Source organism: Pseudochaenichthys georgianus, chromosome 8, assembly GCF_902827115.2.
Source record: "Pseudochaenichthys georgianus chromosome 8, fPseGeo1.2, whole genome shotgun sequence".
Taxonomy (NCBI): domain Eukaryota; kingdom Metazoa; phylum Chordata; class Actinopteri; order Perciformes; family Channichthyidae; genus Pseudochaenichthys; species Pseudochaenichthys georgianus.
Genome location: NC_047510.2, coordinates 12,382,083 through 12,407,969, shown reverse-complemented (window position 1 = coordinate 12,407,969; position 25,887 = coordinate 12,382,083). Strand labels below are relative to the sequence as shown.

General features: G+C 41.9%; 1 protein-coding gene across 4 annotated transcripts; it reads left to right on the top strand.

Annotated features, from left to right (window-relative positions):
• Nucleotides 1-686: 686 nt before the first annotated feature.
• ints1 (integrator complex subunit 1) lies at nucleotides 687-25,887 on the top strand. 4 transcript variants are annotated; one of them, XM_034089034.2, is made up of 48 exons: nucleotides 687-966; nucleotides 1,335-1,463; nucleotides 1,929-2,216; nucleotides 2,314-2,510; nucleotides 2,610-2,747; nucleotides 2,834-2,993; nucleotides 3,080-3,185; nucleotides 3,342-3,528; nucleotides 3,766-3,911; nucleotides 4,572-4,713; nucleotides 4,856-5,032; nucleotides 5,118-5,226; nucleotides 6,966-7,086; nucleotides 7,180-7,257; nucleotides 7,367-7,524; nucleotides 7,794-7,890; nucleotides 7,970-8,061; nucleotides 8,159-8,219; nucleotides 8,302-8,499; nucleotides 9,510-9,639; nucleotides 10,314-10,493; nucleotides 10,697-10,846; nucleotides 10,935-11,114; nucleotides 11,219-11,323; nucleotides 11,811-11,978; nucleotides 14,276-14,387; nucleotides 14,503-14,661; nucleotides 14,753-14,899; nucleotides 15,003-15,101; nucleotides 15,358-15,482; nucleotides 15,707-15,961; nucleotides 16,047-16,206; nucleotides 16,293-16,424; nucleotides 17,139-17,307; nucleotides 18,322-18,445; nucleotides 18,556-18,671; nucleotides 19,173-19,260; nucleotides 19,381-19,631; nucleotides 21,033-21,162; nucleotides 22,335-22,468; nucleotides 22,557-22,749; nucleotides 22,861-22,985; nucleotides 23,103-23,212; nucleotides 23,857-23,970; nucleotides 24,058-24,128; nucleotides 24,216-24,307; nucleotides 24,635-24,744; nucleotides 24,874-25,887. In XM_034089034.2, exons 2-48 carry the CDS (start codon nucleotides 1,409-1,411, stop codon nucleotides 24,987-24,989), a joined length of 6,555 nt encoding a protein of 2,184 aa, XP_033944925.2. In that variant the 5' UTR covers nucleotides 687-966; nucleotides 1,335-1,408; the 3' UTR covers nucleotides 24,990-25,887. The 4 variants fall into 4 exon arrangements, with proteins under 4 accessions (XP_033944925.2, XP_033944923.2, XP_033944924.2 ...); XM_034089032.2 differs by having other exon boundaries at nucleotides 18,319-18,445; XM_034089033.2 differs by having other exon boundaries at nucleotides 7,791-7,890.

Sequence of the window (25,887 nt, the reverse complement as noted above, 5' to 3'; positions counted from 1 at the left end):
GACCAAAAATCGTTTATAAATGTGCTATATAAATAAAACTTGATTTGATATTCTTTATAGATATTTATTTGAACTACTTTTAAAACTCGTGTTCTATGCCTGGTATGATCATATATGAAGCCTATATAGATAGTAGTATGATCAGTTTTGTTTGGAACCTACATAATGCAATGCACAGTTACACAAAAAGCCGTCCTTAGTGCCACTGCCACCCAGTGGTTGCAATGAATAACTACCAGTCCCATTTAAAAAACGTTTTATTTTGAAAGTGTTGACAGGAAGTTTATGCTATTTGGTCGTTCAACTTGATAGTGCAGTTACCTGCTGTAACCTCCAGATGGCACACATCGTTCAACAGAACACATTTTGCACTGTTGTGTACAGTCCTCTGCCCTTTAGTTGGATGGCCATAGCACATTTCCCTGAAAACGTAATGTCATCTTTTACAACAGAAAATTAAGTTGTGACCAACCTCGAGTGATACAAGAGCTTAGTAAACTATTGTATTACTCTTTTCTGCTGTGATGGCTAACGTATTATGAGTTGTAATGCCCTCTGGTGGTCCCAGTGAGTAGCTACTCCTCAAGCGTCAAGTTAGACATAACATAACGATGCTTCCGTTGGACAAAATACAACATAACACGTTTTAGATACAATCCGTAACCATTAGAATAGCGATAAGGAGAGTGTAGGGTTTAAGCATAGCCTATTTTACATCTAATATCTGCTTTGAAGTCAATTTGTTTCGCCTTGACTGCGTTCAGTTTAACATTATCACCACCGGAGACTCTCTTGGCAGTAGGTGACGCTGTGACTTTAGTTAGCCAACAATATTGATGCCGAGAGGAAGAAGAAGAAGCCGTTCATGGTTCTATCTGATAGCTTTTGAGCCGGCTAACGTAATTTGTTGTTAAAATTGCATCTCTTAGACTAACTACGACCCGTTGTATGGGACCGAATACAAATGTGAGTCACATTTTAATTAAATAAGCATGCCAAATAATGTTAATTCAGTGTCATTAATGGGTTTGACACCGTCAACTAGCTAAAGTGACTAACAGCCACATATGTAGCTTTAGCCGCATTTGTTGTCGTTAGCCTAGCAGTTTTTGTCCAGTGTGTAATCGTGGATATATTTGGAGTGTTCAGTTTAGTCTGTAACTTTAGTATTGTTTTTCTGGCTAAGTCCTTAGTTTGTGCGATTTGGGGTCGCTACAATTCAATTGATGTTAGCCCTAACCGTTAAGTTGCTTCAACTAGGGTTATTATTACACTTTTATTAACGTTGTTACGTTTGCTAATCTTGTGTTCCTTGATGTTTTTCTCACACACAGAATCCTTCAAGCTAAGTAATGTCACCCGCTTGACCTGCAGTGAATCTGGCTTTGCTTTGTGCTTGTTGGTCAAGATGAATCGTGCAAAGCCAACAACTCTCAGGCGCCCCAGTGCTGCAAAACCATCAGGTACTCCAGTGCAATATTAGTGTTTCTCTACAAACATTACCTTCTTTTCCATGATGGGAGTTGTTGCTTGTACGCGGCAAGAGTCTAATGGCACTATATTTTGTATGCTGTACAGATTGTAAATCCCCCTTAAGATAATGTTATTTTGGGCTCTATAAATAAATTTGATTGATGATTTATATAAGAACCATTTCCCTAGATTTGGCATATTTTGTAATATTAGCGTCTGCATTACATAATGCTTTTCAAAATGTACTAGACTATTATATTGCCTTTAACCACTTTATATGTATATATCTGAATTACTGATGATTATTTAGCAAACAATATTATTGTGTAATATTTTTGTAAAAGCACCAATAGCCTCCCTTTCAATATAATTGCAATATTTTTCCAAAATATCATGATATGTAATGTTCTCCCAAATGCACATCCCTGCCTGACTTTGATATCTGCTTCCCCCAGGTCACCCTCCACCAGGAGACTTCATTGCTCTCGGTTCGAAAAACCAGAGTGGAGACCCTAAACCCCCCGCTGTCCTGCTGAAGCCAGCATCCACAAGTTCAACTGCTGACCGTAAGAGAGAGACTTCCTCCGCTCTGCCCTCTGCAGGTCTATCTGGACTCACCAAGCGACCCAAACTATCCACCACCCCCCCAGTCAGTGCTCTCGGACGACTTGCTGATGTTGCTGCTGTGGACAAGAGGGCGATATCACCCTCAATAAAGGAGCCATCAGTGGTGCCTATTGAAGGTATGTTTTACTAAAGCCTCACACACATGGAAACACAATGTTTATTCGACACTGTCAAAGAAGCAAAGATAGTTTAAACTATATTTTTGTATTGTAGTGTCACCATCTCTGCTTCTTGATGAGATTGAAGCTGCAGAGTCTGAGGGTAATGATGATCACATCGAGGGACTGCTGTGTGGAGCGGTCAAACAGCTCAAATCGAACCGAGCAAAACCTGACATAACGCTGTACCTCAGTCTCATGTTCCTGGCCAAAATCAAGCCCAACGTTTTTGCTACCGAAGGAATTATTGAGGTAAGATTTCTCACTGATACTGTGTTAGTCTCACAAATAAACACCCTCCTAAAGTGAATGTTGAAATTTGACTTTCCACCTGTCCGACTCTTGTCTCAGGCTTTGTGCAGCCTCCTGCGTCGAGATGCTTCTATCAACTTTAAAGCGAAGGGGAACAGTCTGGTGTCTGTTCTTGCTTCCAATCTGCTGATGGCAGCCTACGAGGAGGACGAGAACTGGCCAGAGATCTTTGTAAAAGTGAGAAAGAAACACTTGAACCTGCTTATAACTTAGTTTTATCTTAGCCATTTTGTGCAGTTTATTCATATGTAATGTCATTTCAGGTGTACATTGAGGACTCTCTGGGGGAAAGAATCTGGGTTGACAGTTCTCACTGCAAGACTTTTGTTGACAACATCCAGACTGCTTTTGGGACAAAGATGCCTCCCAAGAGTATGCTGCTGCAGGCTGACACAGGCCGCTCAGCTGGAGATCTCAGTGCAGGTACACTGAGAAAACACACTGGCTCGTTTGGTTGATGCAGTGAACAAGTGCTGTAAATTAAGCTGCTTTTTACATTGTGTCTTTAGGTAGCAGCCCTCATCCCTCGACCCCTGATGAGGACGACTGCCAGACTGAACTGCTGATAGCTGAGGAGAAACTCAGCCCTGAGGATGAAGGGCTGATCATGCCGAGGTACGAAAACAATTTGCGTGTGTAAATACAATTCCACAATTATATTGAATAAGATTTAGATATTTTATAAATGTATTACAACTTATTTCTTGAGATTTTTGCAAAACATTTTCTCATTTCCTCCACCATTTTGTCTTCCCCTGTGGTGTTCTGTAGGTATGAAGAACTGTCAGAGAGTGTGGAGGACTACGTGCTGGAGGTCCTTAAGGACCAGCTGAACCGCAGGCAGCCGATGGACAACGTGTCCCGGAACCTGCTGCGTCTGCTCACTGCCACCTGTGGCTACAAAGAGGCACGGCTCATGGCCGTACAGAGACTGGAGATGTGGCTGCAGAACCCAAAGGTGAGTAACACATCCTGAATACCACTTGTTAGTCTGCATAATCCACTATCTTATTGGCAGTATTATACACCTGTAGTAAAATACTTCATTTGGTGACCTAGATACCCGGTCAAATTAAATGACAACATCTGTATAATTGTCACGTTTCTTTTGTTTATGTGAAATCATGAATATGTAGATTGCTGTCAATAACCATAATGAATAAAGCTCTTTGTCTTTATTGTTGTGTGTGCACAGCTGACTCGCCCTGCCCAGGACCTCCTCATGTCTCTGTGCATGAACAGCATCACCCAGGGAGCAGATGACATGGAAGTGATCTCTAACCTGATCAAGATCCGACTCAAACCCAAAGTCCTCCTCAACCACTACATGCTGTGTGTCAGGTCTGCAGACTCTTGTTTGTACTTACAACTTGTTGCTACACACAGTGACCTAAGACCCTTTCCCACTGCACAATTATTCAACTTATCTTAGGTACAAGATGTACACTTGATATGCTTTCCTCAAAGCCACCATTGACAGATACAGTACTTTTTCCTCACTGATTATTTTAAAACATTCAAAGATACAACTTATTACAAGTGTGTTTGTTAGTCTTCTCACGAGTCCAACAATCACTACTTTAGGGTTGAGAGTTTTCAAGAGCAACTAAATAGGTAAGATATATTAAAAAGAGTTACCTCTATAAAATGTCCGCCGTGTACTTATCTAGCTTTGTGGGACACACCAGAAAAAAATAAAAATGGAAAATGTTTCTTTTGCCTATTTTTAGCACTTTTTCCAATGTTTGAGAACACGTCCATATACTGCTCTGAAAACAATTAAGAGACCTTTTAAGAGGTTTATCTTTAATCTTAATCTCTACATGTATGGCAACCATTCCATTCCAGTGTCTGTTGAATTCCAACTCAGAGAAATGTTTTCAGCAGTTTATAGAATAAAATAACACATATCTATAAATAGTAAAAGCAGAGAAACTGATCATTTTGCAGTGGTCTCTTCAGGGTCGTTTACTAACTGGTGTTTTGATGTTTCTTTTCCAGGGAGCTGCTTAATGCTAACAGAGACAACCTGGCCACGATGGTGAAGCTGGTGATCTTCAACGAGCTGTCCAATGCCAGGAACCCTAACAACATGCAAGTCCTGCACACAGTGCTGCAGCACAGCCCCGAGCAGGCTCCAAAGGTCACTGGAAACGTTCAAATAGTTGGAACAGATAGCAGTTTGGAAATGGTTTTAATAGTAGTAGTATAAGTCTTTATCATCTGTTACAAATGCAATAGTTTCTCTAAATCAACATTCCCCTTGTCTTCCATTGTGTCTGTAGTTCCTAGCGCTGGTGTTCCAGGACCTGCTCACCAATAAGGATGATTACCTGCGTGCCTCCAGAGCCTTGCTGAGAGAGATCATCAAACAGACCAAGCATGAGATTAACTTCGGGGCCTTCTGCTTCGGCTTAATGCAGGAGAGAAAGGAGACTATCTATTTGGAACTGGAATTCAAAGTATGTGTTTCTTAAAATCATTTGAGCTTTACTCTTCATGCAGTTGCTCTGAAGCTGAGAATGACCGGCTTTGTCTCTCCCTTAGGAGCGTTTTGTTATCCAGGTGACAGACTTACTGACTGTCTCCATGATGCTGGGCATCACTGCTCAGGTCAAAGAATCTGGCCTTGCTTGGGACAAAGGGGAGAAGAAGAGTGAGTGCTTTATATTTGTTGTTTTGATGCAATTTGTTTTAGTGCAATCATTAGCATTTTAGCACTTACATTTTCCTTGTCTTAAAGTAAATTGATTGTTTTTAAATAGATGTGTGGTAAGGTCTTGTGGGGACCTTCTTGTGTGACATAAGTAGGTCACTTTGTGTCTAAGGGTGCGGTCACACCTAATAGTCCGCTCTCTGGTGCGCACCAGACCACAGTTTGTTGCATTGTTTCATTCTCAAGGTTCGGTTTGCGTTCACACGTCAAAACTCAAACGGACTATAAACTTTAAACACAAGTCATGTGCTCGGAAATGCTGTTCAACCATTGGTCAGACATTAAGGGGGTAAAAACGCAAATACCGGCAATTTCTACCGGATTCTCCGCCATGGAGCATCGGCAGGTTATGTTCATGCTGCTGTTAATCTGGAGAGCATATCAACGGCAACGGCGCATATGATTATATAATCAGACAACGTGCGATACAAAACATTATAACACATATCATGAGAGACGTTCTGCAGTAAGGAGGGGGTTTCACCGACGGCAGGTGGCTCTGACTTGTATGTATAGTTTTATAGTTGTTTTGACTTTACGCGACACTGTTCAACCTGTGTTCAACACATCACTCTGCTTCACTCTTTCACTAAAGAAATGAAGACACCCGCGTTCTTATGACACGGAAATACTGCGCTTCCTATGTTTTGGTGCGGACTGCGTTCACACCAGCGATGAACCGCTCCAGAGTTCACTAGCAAGCGGTCCGAGACCACCTATTTTAGCGGTCTGGTTGTTTAGTTCACTTAAGAGGTCTCGGACTGTGTTCACACCGACCCAAACGAACCGCACCAAGCGGCTAAACGCACCAGGGTTCGATTCAACCGGACTTTACAAGGCAGGTGTGAATGCGCCCTTAACAATGGTGGTTGAAGTGGCTAAATGTGAGTGCACAGGTTTTCAGGGAAAACAAACACCTGTCCGCCTTTCATTTGAACTCATGACTAGGGTTGCAACATTCTGGGAATTTTCAAAGATGGAAACTTTCCACGGGAATAAACTGGGAATTTTCAAAATTGAATGTTGGCTCTTCATAGGGAACTTAAATGTAGTTAGGGAAAGTACATTTTAGCATAATCTTGACTAAAACAAACAGATGCCATTCAAGTACATTCAAGTACACAAGCACACTGCTTACTGCATGGCTATTGAGACCACAACCCCTCCATTCCTCCATCACATGCACAGATGAGTAATATTTAACTCAACATTCCTGTTTTCGTTCATCAATGAAACAAATAATTGTTCAATAAAATAATTAAAAGTTGTTCTGTTCTACTTTAAAAAGAAAAAAAGGTCTGTTGAAATGTCATGTTTTTTGTTTAATTTTGCATTGAATATTTCCAAAATTCCCCATCTTCACTTCCCGCCCCTTTGCAACCCTACTAATGACACTGTGGTGTAGTTTGCTTAAACTTTAAAGCAAGGTTTCCACTTTTGGTGATTGCCCTTTTTAATTTGAAAAATCCCAAAAGTTATTTTGCTGAACAAAACATGTTTGCATCATTAACTATAGTTTGCCATAGAGCTTTGTTCTGCAATAATCCAAATTCCAAGTGATTATTTCAAAGCAACCAGGGTGATGCTAACCTTCGGCTTGGGTTTTATTAATAAATCATCCCTGCTCTATACTGTATGCTGGATTAGCTTTGGTTTGAATGTGTGTCTGTTTGTTTCAGATCTGGAGAGCCTGCGGGCGTTTCAGAATCAGATCGCTTCCATCCAGAGAGACGCTGTGTGGTGGCTTCACACCGTGGTTCCCTCCATCAGCAAAACTGGCGCTAAAGACTACGTTCACTGGTCAGTCACTCTATGATGTGATTATTGTTAAACTGCACACGCTTATCATATTTCTTGCTGCTTTATATGAGACTTCTCTCTTTATGTCCGCAGCCTCCACAAAGTGCTGTTCACAGAGCAACCTGAGACATACTACAAGTGGGACAACTGGCCTCCGGAGGGCGACAGAAAGTGAGTTTCCCCCAATATTTAGATTGATTCTTATGCAGTGTTACATATATTACTTGTATTTATATACAGATAAACTGTGATTGATGGATTATTTTGATTGTTTCCACAGTTTCTTCCTGCGCCTCTGCTCTGAGGTGCCTCTGCTGGAGGACACACTGATGCGCATCCTGGTGATCGGGCTGTCGCGTGACTTGCCGCTGGGCCCAGCAGATGCCATGGAGCTGGCGGATCACCTGGTTAAAAGGGCTGCTGGAAGTCAGTCGGATGGTGTGTGAAGGTCCACTTAGGCTGTGTCTGTAAACGCTCAAAGTCAAAGCTGTGTATTACTCCATGGCAGAATATTTGGACATTTGGTAAACACTTGTGGTTCTGTTTAAGGAGCAGTTAACCCAAATCTATCTTAAAGCCAACTTCTTATTTACATATTACCCTCACAAGTTGCGAAAATAATGTTAGGGAGGTACGAACAAAGGAAATATGGTTTTGGATGTACTTGTTTGAATAACAGAGCTATTTGATGATCCATTTTAAAGTAGACTTGGAGGTCCTGAAGGTGGAAAGGATCCAGCTCATTGATGCTGTGCTGAATCTGTGTACATACCACCACCCGGAGAACATCCAGCTGCCTGCAGGGTACTACAACCTTCTTATAAAACACTTTGGGGTCATACAGTTTACAGTCTAAAATAACAAATCATTTTTATTGTTTCAGGTACCAAGCTCCCAATTTGGCCATATCTGCGTTGTATTGGAAGGCATGGCTGCTAATTCTCGTGGTGGCAGCTTTTAATCCTCAGAAAATAGGTACAGCACACCTTTTTACATGTTGCATACATACAAATAGCTATTTCTAACTATTAAATGTTCTTTATTAATATTCTCTGATGTTGTTTTGCTTTAGGTCTGGCTTCCTGGGACGGCTACCCTACACTGAAAATGCTCATGGAGATGGTTATGACAAAGTAGGTGTTCATTTTGTATCGAATAGTTCTGGATAACACGTTCAAACAACTCACACATCTCTCTCTGGTATCTCCTCCACAGTAACTACACCTACCCTCCCTGTACCGTTGCGGACGAGGACACGAAGACGGAGATGATCAACAGGGAGCTGCAGATCTCCCAGAGAGAGAAGCAGGAGATCCTGGCCTTTGAGAGCCACCTGGCAGCAGCCTCCACCAAGCAGACCATCACCGAGAGCAACAGCTTGCTCCTGTCTCAGCTTACCAGTCTGGATCCACAGTAAGAGAGCAAGGGGAATCACGTCATGCACCTAGTTTATGGTATTCGTAAACAAAAGGCCTCGAGGACAGTAATCATACCATCCTACTCTTTAAGACAGAGGTGTCAAACTCAAGGCCCGGGGGCCAAATCCGGCCCGCGACTTCATGTTATGTGGCCCCGCAAGAGCTTCCAAGGAATAGAATACGTTTATTATACGGTTACATGCCGATTTACAGAAGCACGTTGCCCATAAACTACATGTCCCACAATGCATCTGGTTTTGTGACATGCGCACTGAAGAGACTTGCCATTATTTGCCCTAGACTTCTGCTTTCAGACGTAGTTAATTATGAAGTTATTACCCTATCCCATAATAATCCAATTCAGAGGAAATAATGTCATATAATACATTATTTTATATATATTATATATTTATTTGTATATTAAAAGTTACAGCCGGCCCTTTGAGTGCAACCATAATGCTAATGTAGCCCGCGATGAAATTGAGTTTGACACCCCTGCTTTAAGACAGGTCAAACTCATTTGATTTGTACAATATCACCAAATACAAATGACTTTAATAGTATTTTCACAACACCCTCTCAAAAACACTTTATAGGGAAACAACTTCAGGAAAAGCTACACAGGAAGGATCTGACTTTCTGAATAGACGGACATGCATTAGGTCATGTGTGCACAGAATAATCAACCTAGTGAAATGACATAATAGGATGACAAAATGAAACATCGCTATGTTGCTAAGCGACACAACCACCATTAAGCCTCACAACGTCCACTTTGCCATGTAAGCTGGGAAGAGGATGGGCCAAACAAATGGGAAGAGAACAGTGAAAACAAGAGATGCTAATTCTCCTGATCTTTATCCAAAAATATAGCAGCCTTAACCATGACAACATCTTATTGCTGTCAGACAATTATGTAAGATCTATTATTCAATGTAAGCTTTTAAGTATTGATAAACGAGTCTTATTGCTGTGTCGTTAAGACGGTGTTGTGTTTGTGTTCAGGGGTCCTCCTCGTCGACCTCCTCCTCAGATCCAGGAGCAGGTGAAAACCCTGAACCAGTCTCTGCGTCTCGGACATCTCCTCTGCCGCAGCCGCAACCCTGACTTCCTCCTCAACATCATCCAGAGACAGGTAATGGACAGGGACCGATACTACGCACTACAGAACTGCCCAAACTGTAACACATCTCTGCTACTTATAGTGCCAAAAGATTGTCTCTGTGTACGTCTGACTCACAAAACAACTTGTTGAACTTCAACTGCAGAAAACCTGTTGATGTTGAGTTATTTATTGTCAGCAAAAACATTGATGAAGATTAGTGTGAGCCTGACTTAAATAATACAACAAACACATTATTCTTAGGCTTTAGTCGTCAGTGTGTGTCTTATAACACACACTGACGAGCCGTTGTGTCCTTGGGCAAGACACTTCTTTGTGTCCACTTGACTGTCTCCTCCATGATTTCCTGTTTGTGTTTTTATCTTGTTCTGTTGCCTATTAGCTTTTATTTTTAATTTAGTTATTTTTTTTATTTTTTATTTTTAAATTGTACGGTGTCCTTGGGTGTCATGAAAGGCGCCTAAAAATAAAATGTATTATTATTATTATTATTATTATTATTATTATTATTACTTCACCTGAACCTGCTCCTGTGGGTATTGTCCACAGTGACCATTGCATGTATAAAAATAACATGTGTAATGTGTGTATTTGTAAAGCGCTTTGAGCACTGGAAAAGCGCTATAATAAATGTAAGGAATTAATTAATTATTATTATAACTGTTATCACTTTCCACCCCCCCCAGGCCTCCTCTCAGTCCATGCCGTGGCTGGCTGATCTGGTCCAGTCCAGTGAGGGCTCTCTGGACGTGCTTCCAGTGCAGTGCCTGTGTGAATTCCTTCTGCACGACGCAGCGGATGACAGTCTGCCAATAGAAGATGACGAAGAGGGAGAGAGCAAAGAGCAGAAAGCCAAGAAGAGACAAGTATGTTGATTACTACACCATACCACACTGTTGGCAGGCAGCAATTACTGAAAAACAACCCTGCTTGGACATCGTCTGGATTTGTTCTCAATAACTGGTCCTTATAAGTCTCAGAATGAAAATGCTAAATTTAAACTTGAGCTTTTTATTCTCACTATACTCACTCTTGCATAATCCTGAGTTATCATCTGTCTTCCTGTTAGAGACAGCAAAAGCAAAGGCAGCTGCTTGGACGGCTCCAGGATCTTTTGTTGGGCCCTAAGGCCGACGAACAGACAACATGCGAAGTGCTGGACTACTTTCTGCGCCGCCTCAGCTCTTCTCAGGTGGCATCCAGAGTCCTAGCCATGAAGGTACCGTATTGGATCCAAATGGAAACTGCTTTAGAAGTATTGTGTTACTGTTGGACAGAATTGTTTGACATGATATTCTTGTGCGTAGGGTTTGTCGTTAGTGCTGAGTGAAGGAGGCTTGAAAGATGGAGATGAGCGGGATCAGCCCATGGAAGAAGATTCTGCTGATGGTGAGCTGTTGCCGGGATACCAGTGGCTGCTACAGGACCTCCCAAAGCTCCCCTTGTTTGACAGCGTCAGAGGCATGACGTCCACCGCCCTGCAGCAGGTTGGTGATGACTTAACAACTGTCAATAACTGACTGTAAAGCTTTAAGAAATGTTTTATAATAATGGAGTTTAACACTTGTCTTGTCTCTCTGCTTTCTTGAAGGCTATTCACATGGAGACTGATCCACAGACCATCAGTGCCTATCTCATATACCTATCCCAGCATGCACCAGTGGAGGAGCAGGCTTCTCATAACGATCTGGCTCTGGTAATCACTAAATCCATCACATCGTTTTTCTGATGGATCTGACATTTCTTAATAGGATGAATGAGACGCCTATCCAGAGTTTCGAGATGCAGACAGGCGTATAGACAGGAACATCTTTGCAAAAGTAATAGATATTCAAACACCTAAAAACAAGGAACACCTAAAAAAGCATACTCTATATTTGGAATCATTTCAATGCTTTCCTGTGCTGCCAGAAATGCCTTTTTGAAGAAGTGAAGTGTTCGTCCAAGCTTTCTTCTTTGACTAAAACTGAAATGTAACTTGGCAGAAAAACAGAATGCCTGGTCTGCATCTGCCTTATTAGTTTTGTCTGTGTTTATAGTGTGACTTTGGTGAATCCAAAATGCCAAAGTGAGTTAGATCGTACACTATTACCTCATACACTCCAAACGGTCCCTTCTATGTGTTTTTGCTTTAATGGAGCAGTGCTGACATGAATCATCTGTTCCTCTATCACTCTCTACAGGACGTCGCCCGGCTTATCGTGGAGCGTTCCACCATCATGAACAGCCTGTTCTCCAAGCATTCCTGCAGACCTGAGTCTAATGCTGTGCTCAGTGCCTTCCTCACCATCTTCTCCACTTACATCAGGAGGATGAGGAAGACCAAAGAGGGCGAGGATCTCTACAGCTGGGTGAGCATTAGCAAGAGTTTAGTTACCAACTGAGCCGAGTGGCCCACAGTTCTCTGTGATTATTTATTCATCTTGACAATGAGTGCAAGAATGTATCCTAGTTATCGATTAAAATGCAGAATATTCTAGATTATTGTTTTGTCAGTCCAAAACCCACTTTAATAAGAAGGGAAAAGGAACAGCAGAGTGCGGGTTGACAGGTGTCTGTGTTGGCATTCCCCTTATTGTGGAATAAGGGGAATGCAGAGACAGGCTGCAAGTGTTCAAGTTAGACAACTAATGTCTGGGTTAGTGTTCTTGACTTCATGTTTATGTCATCTTAATGGTAAATCTCAATGCACACACATTTTCCGTGCTTTCCAATAGTTTAAGATAGTTGTATTCCACTGTTAAATAACCTGTTCAATACAAACATGCCACTTGTAAAAATTAAATAACATTTCTGTGAACTGATATTTGTTTAGTGAGCTTATTAGAGGATGTTCCCTGAAAGATTGTAAAATGTCAATGAAGATGTCAGACTTAGTATATTTGTTAATAATTACATACAATACATCGAATTTGTGTGTGTGCGTGTTCCAGAGTCCTCAAAAAAGGTGATTCGCGGGTGGTATTTTTTCAAACGCTTTTTTCCGGGTTCGGTTCTGAGTAAAACAGAGATGATGCGGGTCGGGTTGCGGGTATTGCATAATAAATATATTAAAATAATAATAATTTAGTTTAATGTTTAAAATCCTCAGACCTCTCCCCCGCGGGACCGCGCATAATCATAACCTCTGCAGCGCATCAGTCTGCTGCTGTGCGCGCCACATTCGAAATGGCTGAGGTGAAGCTCTCTAGTTGAGAATACAGCATTTTCAATAACACTTCCTCAAGAGCGAAATCCAACGTCTGGGAGGCTTTTGGTGTCATCCTAGATGGAGAAAATAACCAACATCCCACGCTTTTTGAGACAAATATGCAACTGCATGTGTTAATAATTGCACGTTTTCACTGCTCATATATGGGCTATGCGGGTTCGGGTCGGGTTGCGGATCTTGTGCCGACGGGTCGGGTCAGGTTGCGGAACTAATTGGCAATATGTGCGGGTAGCGGGGCAGGTTCGGTATTGTACGTCGCGGGTGCGGGGCGGGAGCGGGTCTTGAAAATCAGACCCGTGCAGGACTCTGGCGTGTTCCAAGTGATTCTGCGGCCCCCTGGTGGCCAGTACATCAGTTATGTGGCCCCCACCACCATCAAAGTTGCCCATCCCTGCTCTATGGCATCCTGTTGCCCTCAGGCAACAAACCACTTTTTTCGACCTCACACTGGCCCTCTAAATATTTTTATTTTTTTAAATATACACAATGTCACCTGACATGCTGGTGTCCAATAAAATGAGGGAATTATATGGGTGTGGCATTTTGTCTGGGGGTGGAGCAGTCCTTTCTGCAAGCAAAGCTGCAGGGGACTCAGGGCCACCACATGGTAAGATACATTTCACTTTAACATATTAGAAATGTACACAACTTAAAATAAAAAATATGTGCATGAATACGTAAATAAGTATATTTGATTGTTTAAAGAATTATTATGTATTTATTAATTAGCTAAAACTATGTTTTTTTGTTCGTTGCCTCAGGGCAAGACTGTGTCACTTAGACCACTTTTTTCCAGGCAATAGTGTGTGCTCAGTGTGCTCAGCTGTAAAATGATAAACCTAATGAATGTTTTTACATCTACTGATATTTACAGGAAATGGACACCAAAACCTGTTATGGGCAGAAGGGACACGATCAGGCTGTTAGGGCTATTCCGTCTGACAGTGAGGACAGTGAAGGTCAAGATAGGGTTAGGCACACAGACACACAGACACACAGACACACAGACACACAGACACACACACACACACACACACACACACACACACACACACACACACACACACACACACACACACACACACACACACACACACACACACACACACACACACAAGACCTTTTGAATTCATAGAGTTGTTTTTTCTATTTCTTCTGAATTGTAGAAGTCCTTGGTGTTTCCCCTCGTAGCACAGTGTTGCCCTGAGGCAACAAACCAACCCCTGGTTGTGGGGTGTGGGGGGGGTCACATATTATAATTGATATAATATCAGGGACCCCTAAGCTCCTAAAACATATGGTGAAACTTTTTTTTCCTCCCAAAATAAAAAGTCATGCCATAGAGGGTTAAAGATTATTTATATACAAAAATAGTTGCGTCTCTCTACTAGACACTATGGGGTGACAACATGTGCTTGACAAATGTTCTTTCTACAGTCAGAGTCTCAGGACCAGGTGTTTCTGCGTTGGACTACAGGAGAGACCGCTACCATGCACATACTTGTAGTCCATGCCATGGTCATCCTGCTGACTCTGGGGCCCCCTAAAGGTAGTCATGTTCGCTTTCCCGTTAATCCTTTGCAATGTTAAATGGGCTTGGCTAATGGTTTGCTAATGCTAATGGCCAAACACATTACATGTGTTTACCATTGTGCATGTTACAGGAGAGAGTGATTTCTACGCTCTTTTGGACATTTGGTTTCCCGACAAGAAACCCCTTCCCACTGCCTTCCTGGTTGATACCTCAGAGGAAGCCCTTCTGCTGCCTGATTGGTTAAAACTGAGGATGATCCGATCAGAAGTCTCTCGATTGGTCGATGCAGGTACAACTTGCCATAGTGGACAAGAAAAGGTGTTGATCACCATGTAATAAATGAGTACTTCCTCACAGAAGCATACTTGTGTCTCCCTCAGCTCTACACGACCTGGAGCCTCAGCAGCTGCTGCTGTTTGTTCAGTCCTTTGGCATCCCTGTGTCCAGCATGAGCAAACTGCTGCAGTACTTGGATCAGGCTGTCTCTCATGACACTCCCACGCTGGAGGAGAACATCATGGACAAGCGTAAGAGTGCTGCAGATACCCACGTTTAAAATCGTTAAAGATTTTGTAGATATTAAGACTTATGTACTTATACTTATATCATCTTGTATTTATCCTCCAATAGACTACATGGCCCACCTGGTTGAAGTGCAGCATGAGCGAGGGGCCACTGGGGGGCACACTTTCCATTCCTTACTGAGCTCCTCTCTTCCACCAGACAGAGGTTGGTGAACTCCCAATGATTGTGTTTGAGCTCGTTTTATTTTATGACATCGACAGAAGTTTTACATATTTTACTGTCCCTCGTAGTGAAGGTAGTTTTACGTACAATAATCTAAATATGTTTATCAATATAACAACTGTTTTTATACTTGAACAAATTATTTGATTTCATAGGGCTTTAAATGCCAAGTGTCTGACCAGGAAATGTTCAAAAATAATTGTATGACTCCATGTCCTGACTATGTCTCTCCTGATAGATGCTGCCGAAACAAGTAAGGCCAAAGTTACTGTGGAAACGCCGCACAGCTCTGTGAAGATGAGAGCAGCCAGTCAGCTTCCTGCAGTCGGGCCTGATGACGATCTCACTGGCATGATGCTTCAGGTGGGATGTGCAAGCTGTTTTATTAAATGTTTCTGCAATATGATATTATTTATCATTTTTGGATAACATGTGCATGAAAGACCATTTTGTGGCTAAATCTCAGTTGTTATTGTTGTTGAAAAAACAAACACACTATAGCAATAGTGTATCCTCATGATTTCTTCCAAGCTGTTGAGTCTCTTTTTTGTCAAACTGACCTGTTTCTGTTTCCCTCGCTCTTAAAGATATTCCCTATGAAAGTGGACCCTCGCTGGCACGGCCCCCCTCCCAGCCAGCTCTCCCTGGCCTTGCAGCAGGCCCTTGCTAAAGAGCTGATGCGGGCCAAGCAGGGCCAGATCCAGCAGGGAGGGCTGGCTTTCCGGCTCCTACAAGCCATTGCAGCCCTGCTCACCTCTGCTCATGCAGGGCCCATTGTCCTGTCAATGCACCACAGCCATGCCCTCTCCTGCCCTCTCATGCGCCAACTGCACCTCTACCAGGTAAGGCTTGCTTACAATCAGCATATCATTCAATTTTCAGTAATAAAACGTTGGAATATAAGATTTACTTTCTTGTTTCTTCCAGCGACTCGTGTCCCAGGACGTGGCTTTCTCCTCACTATTCCTCAAGGTCATTCTGGAGATGTTGATCTGGTTGGACAACCCAACTGTGGAGGCGGGGCCGCTGAAGACTCTGCTCAAATCCTTCGCTGGTCAGAACTTAAGCAAACAGAGGCACAATGATGGTGAGCCCCTCAACGCTGCATCTTTCAAAAATGTTGAAAAAATAATTGTATATAATCAGAGAGTGACAAGTGTCTGTGCCCTGCAGTGCGTACAGGTTTCCTCCAACTATCTGAGGCTTTGGCATATCGCCGAGACATTGAAGGGCCACTGAGAGCCGTCATTGCAATGCTGAGAGCTGGAGACCGATGTAACGCAGAAGCTGAGCTCATTGGGAAAGGTATTCGTGTGTTTTCACTTATCATCATATTAATAATAATAATAATACATGGGACTTTTATAGCGCTTTTCATGAAACTCAATGACGCTTTGACAGAGGATTAAGAGGAGAAAAAAGACAAGAGAAAACAAAAAAACAAAATATAAATAAAATAGATAACAAAGAAATACAAAAAGAGATAAACAGAACAGAAAATAGGGGGGGTGGTCAGAGATTGAATGCAGTGTTGAACAGGTGTTTCAAGTGTTTCAAACATTTGTGAAATAATGAGTGGCTTTAACAAGTGTTAATTTATTACAGTGTTGAATAATGAAGTGAAAAGTATTTTATTTTTCGTAAAGATGTCAACAGTTTTGGAGAATTGTTTATTTTTCACTGACCTCTTAAATAGAATATATCCATTATTGTTTTTTTAATACAGGAAAAGTTCTAAAATTCCCCTTTTTTTAATATATATTTATAAAGTATTTTGACAACACAAATTAAACTTTGACAAACGAAAAGTGCTTTTACGATAACAAAAAAAAGAAAGAAAACAAAAGCAGAATAAAAAAAGCAGTAGCTAATCATTTTTCACATTTTTCACATTTTAATATTTGATAGCTCAGGTGAATGTAATCAAAAACGAACGTTTGGGTTTGGTTACATAACGATGGATAATGGGCAGTCCAAACTTAGAATGTTCTAAAAAAAAAGTATATACATATTTTCCAGTGTTACAAGGTCTGATGGAGGTGAGGTCGCCGTTTTTGGAGGAGCTGCTGTCTCTGTTGATGACTGTTGGTACACAGAACGGGACGGCCGGCCCTGTTGCCATGGTGATCTCCTTGCTGCTTCAGGAGAGTGAGGAGCAAGCAGTCAAAATGGAAGTGGATTCTAACAAGTGAGCACGGCATATTCTATTTCCCTTTCAAGTCATGCAAGCAACATTCATATGTGACAGGACTAAATGACCAACGCCTGTGACAGAAGAAATAGCAAAGCAGGCGCTCGCTGTCTGTGGCCGTGTACTTCGGGAAGAAATGCTATTTGATTTGGTTCGGAAAGGTTTAATTGGTTTTGCAGCTTTACGATTCAGGAGCTGTGAAAATCAAAGAACACTTTACAGAATCACTGCCTGTGAGGCAGGTACATACTCAGAGTTTGCTCAGACATTGACGCGTCCAAGGTCTCTTCCAAGCAGTTAAAGTAGAGGGAGATAGAGATCTTATTTGTATTGCTAGAAAAGACTGCCTTGCTTGTGTCAGTTTACTACCGTGTATAGCATTTGGTATTGCCAAGACAGATTTCATATGACAAATGTAATGACAAAATGTAACATTTGTTTGTTGAACCAAAAGTTGGGACATCATGCATTAGATCTTTAGCTCGGCTTTATTCTGGATATAAGAGGATACAAGATTTAATTGCAGGTCGGGATAAAAAAACATTCACAATAAGTTGATTGCGGTTCATTTCTATATATTCTGTATTGTGACTTAGAAAAGCTGTTCAAGTGGCCGCTATATATTGCATTAAAAAATACTTTAACAAGTAAGAAAAAAACAGACTTGCACAATGGTTCTATTTTTGTAATGTATACAAGGGACCTTATTAATTGTGATAAGCTTATTTAGGTCTATTAGATTAAAATTGTTTACAAAAAAGGATTTTAAAGAAGTGTTTCCTGTGTGAAGCGATACGAAGATATGTTTTTCAACAAAATGTTTGGGAAAGGAATTCCAGTTTAAAAGCAAGTTTTAAGCATATGTTGATGATTGGGAAACTCTATTATTGTGGCCAGTCCAATGTCTCTATTGCACATTATCTTATTGAGGGTTTTATTAAGAAATGAAATATGTATTCAACCACATCTGACTCCATAGAGGTAACCTTTGAGTGTCACTTTTGCCAGCAGCTCCGAAGTGACAAAGTCTGGACTGAGCTCTGGGCTGTTGGTTGATTGGCTGGAGCATCTCGACCCTGAGGTCACCTCCGTGTGCCCGGACCTTCAACAGAAGCTGCTGTTTGCCCTCAACAGAGTAAGATAAGCCTCGCCTGCAGATCATGTACGTCCGCTGCCTTATCACACTGGACTCAGCGTCTGCTTGGCGTTCCTGATTCATGCTTTCTCGCTTGTTCTCTATTCCAGGCAAGAGGAACGCCCGCCTACAGACCTTATCTCCTGGCTTTGCTTACACATCAGTCCAACTGGTCCACCCTCCTTCAGTGTATCGGCGCTCTTCTCAGCAAACGCAGGGACTACAAGTACGGACATTTCTTTAAAGGGGCCCTATTATGCTTTTCAGGCTTTCCCCTTTACCGTAGTGTGTTCCTAAAGGTTTTGGTGCATGTCAATGGTCTGCAAAGGCTGACATCCCAAATTCACGCCAGAAGAAGATTTCTACATTACACTTGCGCTTCTATTGGCTTGCACTACGAAACATTGTACATAATAGGCTAAGGGGAGGGATCTCTAAGTGGTAGACTAATCACAACAGAGCCGGCCAGCTAACCAATCAGAGCAGACTGGGCTCTGGTTTCAGACAGAGGGTGAAAAGAAGTGCTGCAGCAGAGGCAGTATGAGAACAATAAAGATATTTTTCAACATTAAAGCATGGAGACGTGTACGCACAAAATACAATTATGAAACCTGACATTGAGCATAATCGGGCCCTCTATCTGCCAGAGCTTTGTTTAAACTGACTTATTTGTAATGTGTTGTTTCTTTCAGTGAGAGCTTAGTGTCTTTCTGTGTAACGTTTTTAGGCTTGACCCATCATCCGCCCTGGATTTCCTGTGGGCATGCAGCCACATCCCGCGTATCTGGCAAGGACGTGACCAGAAGATCCCTCAAGTAAGATCCAAATTCCTCACGAAAAGTTATTATCCACTTGCTTTGCCCTGCATTTCTAACGAGACCAGAGTCAGAGAGAGTTCACTCAGATCACAGACGTGTTGCTCTTTGTCTCTGCAGAAGAAAACAGAGAAGTTTGTGCTGCGCCTGAGTTCTGAGGAGCTCATCAGCCTGGTGGACCTGATCCTGGCCGAGTCGGAGCTGAACACTCGCGACTCACCTCAAGATGACAAAAGCAGCTTGAACCAAGCCTCCTGCTCCCTCATCCAATCCAGGATGCCCCTCCTACACTCCTACTGCAGCGGAGAGCTGGAACACATCAAGAAGGTCTCGGAGTACCTCATTAACTGCACCAAGAAGTATGAGGACAGGTAAGGAGTGGACCACCTGTCGTTCAGTGTTTATTGTTTCAATGCTGATCTTCTAGTCTTACATTTGTAACTATATCTAAAGACACATGCTCTTCACATTGTGTCACCGTCACCAAAGTACTTGGCTCATACTTTCGGACACATTGTTTTGTTCTTTCTAATGAACCCAAACACAGAAAGTCAGCTGATAAACTTGGGGTAAATCACACGAGATGTTCCTTCCCGCTGCAGATGAACTCTGCAGACATCCTCTGTCAGCCACAATGCACAGAGCAGGGAAACTCCATAATTAGGTCTATTGGTGTGAAATTAAAACCAGCAGAAGTCGTCTGTACTGTGATCTCTTTAAAAGCTCAGTGTATTATAATGAAGCCAAGAGGATTAAGGCTGAAGCTCTAAACTTGCCTGTGTTGTGAATTCCTGCTCTGACTTAGCTGTCAGAGATCAGGGTGCAACTCTTTGTGGAGGCAAACCCTCCTTTCATGAACATGTCTGTGGTTATTAAACCACTTTAATGAGGAAACTTTGGCCAAGGTCAAGCAAAATGAGCTTCCGAATTACAGTATTTTAAGTACAGCTAAGCTGTCTGTTAAAAATGGTTGCTTGCAGAAACATAGCAGGATAAACACATGTTGAAAGTAAGGGTTTTGGCCTTGTGTGGAATACACACTTGAGTCTATGGTGAGCATTCTTCTTGGGAAACCTCGCTGCCAGATAAGCTGCTGTTTATTCCAATTACACACCAACTATTGAACAACAGGCGGACTCTTTACTCTTGGTCAAGGTCGTCCTGATTTGCTTAATTCATAGCGTGTATTACACACTTCATTGAGTATAGAGTACAGCATCTGAGCCCGGCAAGAGCCTTAAAGGATTTTATAAAACCACAGAGACTTCAAGGCAAATGCCCCAGAATTACATTACGCTATTCATGTGCCTAGTTTGTGCTCGTGCACATGAATTATTCTCGCTTGTAGACATAAGTAATAGAAAAATGCTTTATCGTGCTCTTATCTGCGATCTCATATCAGCTCTGCTCATAATCCAATAAAAGAGATGAAGAAAGTGAATCCGACTCAAAGCAAAGGAAGTCTTCAGTGATGCCAGGAACACAGTTTGCTTCATAATGTTAGTCCCACCATGGAGTTTGAATGCTGTGACAAACTTTGTATTGCTGCACAAACTTGGTCAACCAGCCAATGTCAGGAAAAAAGAAATGGCTTCAAGCCGCACAACTCGTATGTCAAGTGAATACGCTTAGGGATTACAGTGGAGATGTCTGTGTAACTACGCTGCTAGCTTCACCACAGAGCCAATAATCAAATGTGTTTCCCCTCGTGTGAACGGCGCATTCCTGCAGTTGGTTTCAACGTTTACCTTTCTGTTTATTTTCTCTTTCAGTGCGATGAATAAGCGCTGTCAGAACTTGCTGCTGCAGATTTATCTGCACTTCCCCGAGGTCATCCAGCACGTCACTCTGCCAGAAGGCACCTTCAGCAGCGGGGGGGCTGCGGACGGCAGCAGCTGCAAGGTAAACATGTCTTACCTGTTTGGTCATAAACATTTATCTAATTGGAGGTGGTTTCGTTGCTAAATGCGTTGCCCTACTTCCCTGGCGTATGGATATGTTCGGTCATCCTTCTTGTGAATATAAGAGATGTCATGCTGTTCATGGACCAGATGCACTTCATGTGGAGTAAATATCTTGGCTCATATTCACAAACGTTTAGAGAATACTCTATTAGTGCTAGACTGAGACGTTTAGCAGTTGTTCCCCTTAGGAGCTCTCTGAAGGGCAGAGGTTGTAAATGTATCTATATATTCTATAAGGCAAGTTTATTTATATCGCACTTTTCTGTACGCGACAATTCAAAGTGCTTTACAAAACAAATTAAAAGACTTTTTAGGAATACATAGAGTAAAAACACATCATACAATGGTATTTTACAACAAGCATTACAAAGCAAAGATAATAAAATAATAAAAATAAACACCACAGGTATACAATACATGTTTAAACGGCATACTGTAGTGCGAATATGAGCAGCTCAATTAAAAGCAGCGGCAAAGAGACATGTTTTTATTCTCGATTTAAAAATAGTAAGCGTTTCTGCGGACGTGCACGATTTGGGTAGTTTGTTCCAGAGTGTCGGGCATAACGGCTAAACGCCGCCTCCATGTTTCGTTGTTACTCTCGGAGCCGACAGCAGACCCGTCCCAGAAGACCTGAGGCACCTTGGTGGCTCGTAATCATGTCGGAGTTCAACAATATACTTTGGTCCTAAACCATGTAATGATTTATAAACTAGCAATAGTACTTTCAAAGGTAGGTGAAATTCTTAGAAAATAATAGTTTTTAAAGATCTTTCTAAGAATGTTGCTTTAAGAAGCTTTATGCAAACTGCCCATGGTTAGATTGATATGACTTTCCTTAATGTATTTGGAAATGAAAGCGGGCAAGCAGAAAATAAACTGAAATATCCCATACCTCATCACCAAAAAGGTCACAGGTCATGACCTCCAGCCTTCACCATGCTCCATTGGCCGCACTCTCCACTGTTCTCCATAGAAAGCATTGATCATGCTGATCTTAAGAAATGACAATCTTTTTGAATTCATACAAATCCCTGTCATTGCCATCACCAATACAAACTATTGTGTCTTCATCACAGTGATATGTTCTTATTGCATGTGCTTTCCCAGCTTGATGTCCTGGTGCACCGCCTGGTGATACTGCTGGCTGATATCGGAGACTCAAAGTCTGTTGAGGGCCGCGTGTCAGACGCCAACCTCGCCTGCAGGAAGCTGGCTGTGTCTCACCCCGTCCTTCTGCTCAGGTGAACAAAGACTCCGTGGTCCTCTGTTCTGTATTTAGTCCACAAATTCACCGACTGTAACACCGTTGTTCTTAAATGTTTTCCGCAGGCACCTGCCTATGATTGCAAGCCTCTTGCACGGTCGGATTCACCTGAACTTCCAAGAGTTCAGGCAGCAGAACCACATGACGTTCTTTAGCAACGTGCTGGCCATCCTGGAGCTGCTGCAGCCGCTTGTGTTCCACAGCGAGCACCAGAGGGCGCTTCAGGACTGCCTTCTGTCCTTCATGAAGGTTCTTCGGGTAGGAGGCTCACACACCGTCTCCTCGTCACCAGAGGATAAAGACTCAGATCGGACCCAATCACCTATTTTAATAAGCTACAAATCATTATATCCACGTTTCCTCCTGTAGAACTTCCAGAGGACTCGTTCCCCGTTCGCCTTCATCTCCAAGTTCTTGCAGTTCACACAGAAATACATCACCCGCGATGCATCGTCCGCCATTCCCTACTTACAGAAGCACTCTGACATCTTGCAGTAAGTATATCCGGGCTACTATATCTTTAAATGAGGATATTCTGACTGTAATAAGTTGACTGTACTTACAGCAGAAAGTGCTTGGTTGAAAGTCTGTTTTGCTGTTTCTCCTGCCAGGGTTCTGTGTGCAGAAAACCCAGACCTGGTTCAGCTGAAGTCTCTGCTGGCTGGACTCACTCTGCCGGTGAGGAGGTCTTCATCGGAGGTCGACCCAGAGGAGGGAGAGGGTGAGCAAAGAGCTGTTACAGTGGCCACATATATCTAAAGCAGCAGTGAAAAGATGTCACCATGTTGTCCGTCTCGGTACATGGTGACATCTGATGTATTCAGCCTTTTGTGCCCAAAGACCACATGTGTTATGATACGGCAAACAAGCCATATTTGTTCTGATGTCGAAGGCCTTGAAATCTGATGAGCTAGTGTCTAACAGTCCAACTTTGAGATGTTTAGATCACATCAAAAATAACACAATATATAACCTATACATTAAATATTAAACTAAAATCATTAAATCAATGATTTAATGTATATTATATTAAAAAAACGTTTTACATTTTCCTTATTCAACTTGTTGTGATTTCATAAAACAGAATTGATTATGCTCCTTCTGAGAAACAATACTATACTATGTTTAAGGCACATGGGACTGCTATATACCAAAATAGTAGATCCATATGCCAAAGAAAATGTACTTTACATCACATCTGTTGGAACGATTAGAAAATGTCTTCAGCTTTGAGGATCCTGGAAGCCCATATTCATGCCATACTAAGATGTGCATTGCGTGCACAAATGAAGTCTTAAGATCCGCCGCTCTGCCTTTTCTTGTAAACTTCAATTCTGTTCAATAATTGCTTTTGCTCTCCGCCAGACGACGTGTCCGCTGGTTCCCTGCCCCTGGTCAACATCTCTGCCTCTGTGTCTCTGAGTGCGGCTGACATGACGATGTACTTGAAGAAGATGTCGAGAGGAGGGGCAGTGGAGGGTAACAAACATACTGCTGCAGCAATTCCCCATGTATGAATCCTGTATCATAATGAGTAAGACACTCTTTTCTTACGCACTGCTACAGATGTGCTGGAAGTGTTGACAGAGGTGGATGAGAAGTCGAGGAGGAGCCCAGAGATCATCCAGTACTTCATCGTGAGTCGTGAACAACATGAACACAACAAAAGGTCAAGGGGTAAACCTGTCAGTTTGTAACTCATCCTTCGCACCTTGTGTTTGCAGAACGATCTGCAGAGGCTCATGACGTCCTCGGAGGACTTGTGTCGGAACCTGGCCTTCAGTCTGGCCCTGCGCTGCATCCAGAACAATCCCTGGTAGGTTTGCAGCGCTTCAGGACAATGCATACAGAGAACATGTAGGGAAGAGGGAACGTGTAGAACAGACTTTTTCTGTCTTTATCTTTTGTTTCGTGTCGTCTCATTTTGTCTATATTCCATCTATTAATGTGATATTGTATCGCCTCTACTTCACTTTGTTGCATTGCCCTATGCACCAATAAAGAGGGAATGTAGGGAAATGTTAAAATCATGGCGCAGGGCGAGCTGTTTGACAATCACTCGATCTTTATTCCATCCGTCACCATACGTTTGTCTGTTACTATTTACTTTTCACTCTGTAATATGCATGTTTCTCCGCTGCAGCCTGGCAACAGACTTCCTGCCAACCTTCATGTACTGTATGGGCAGCGGTAAATTCGACGTGGTGCAGACAGCCCTCAGGAATCTTCCAGAATATGTCCTCCTCTGTCAGGGTAAGAGCATACTATAAATAAAATCTGGTCACATGACCACATAGTTCTTAGTAGAACAAAGTGTTTACACACAGCATGCACCCAAAGTCGCTGTCAGTCACGCCTGCACATGTTTTTCTTTCTTCACAGAACACGCAGACATTTTGCTCCACAAGGCCTTTTTAGTGGGGATCTACGGGCAGATCGACACCAGTTCCATGATCGCAGAGTCCATGAAGGTCCTTCACATGGAATCAACAACCTAACAACCAAAAGCACACAACTACAACACACCATGTTCAAAATGGCGTCATTCAATTTCTACATTCCAGAGCTGGATTTATGTGAATGTCTTTAGTTCAAACATTGGTCAAGTTAGGTCATGGCAGATGTATAAAGTCTGTGGCTCTTCATTGGTACAGGTTCAAGGACCAATCAGTCATCTGGTAGCTGACAGTTATCATAATAACTTCTAATAGTCTAGAAGTAATTCATTTCATGACTTGAATGTAGTGACTTCAAAGAATGCATTAAAACTCCCTCTAAAGCTGAAAATGTAATAATTCAATCATCTTATAAAATGCAACTTATTTTTAACTAATGATATATTTACCAATGATCATAAAAGATAACTAGGATTGGAAAATTACAAGGTGATCTTATTCTACAATCAGTTAAAGAAAACATAGTATCTCCTAAATAATTAAATTAATCTTGCAGTAAAAAAATACATATTATTTTAAAAACATCACTTTTTATTGCATTTTCTTACATTCCGTGGGAGTCGTTGCGGTTAATACATAACAGCCATAACTGATTACCAGATGCAGAGCTTGGTGTTTATTTGGAAAATGGCAAACTATATTCGGCTTGATATTTGTAATAGTAAGAATATGAAATGTCAACATTGTTGTAGGATCAAATAACTACATGCCTCATATGTCGTTGTTTTTAATTAACAACAAATATTTCAATATTTCCCCATCCAGTGTTGTAGCGTTACAGTAGCAACTTTGCATAACTGAACGCATTTGACTTTTCTTACTATTAAGAATACGCAGCCACAATGCCTGAATACAATGTCCATGTTATTATTTCTGTTACCTGAACATCATCTGTGAGCCACCATGATTTCAACTGAAATAAAAATACCTTTCTGGGTAA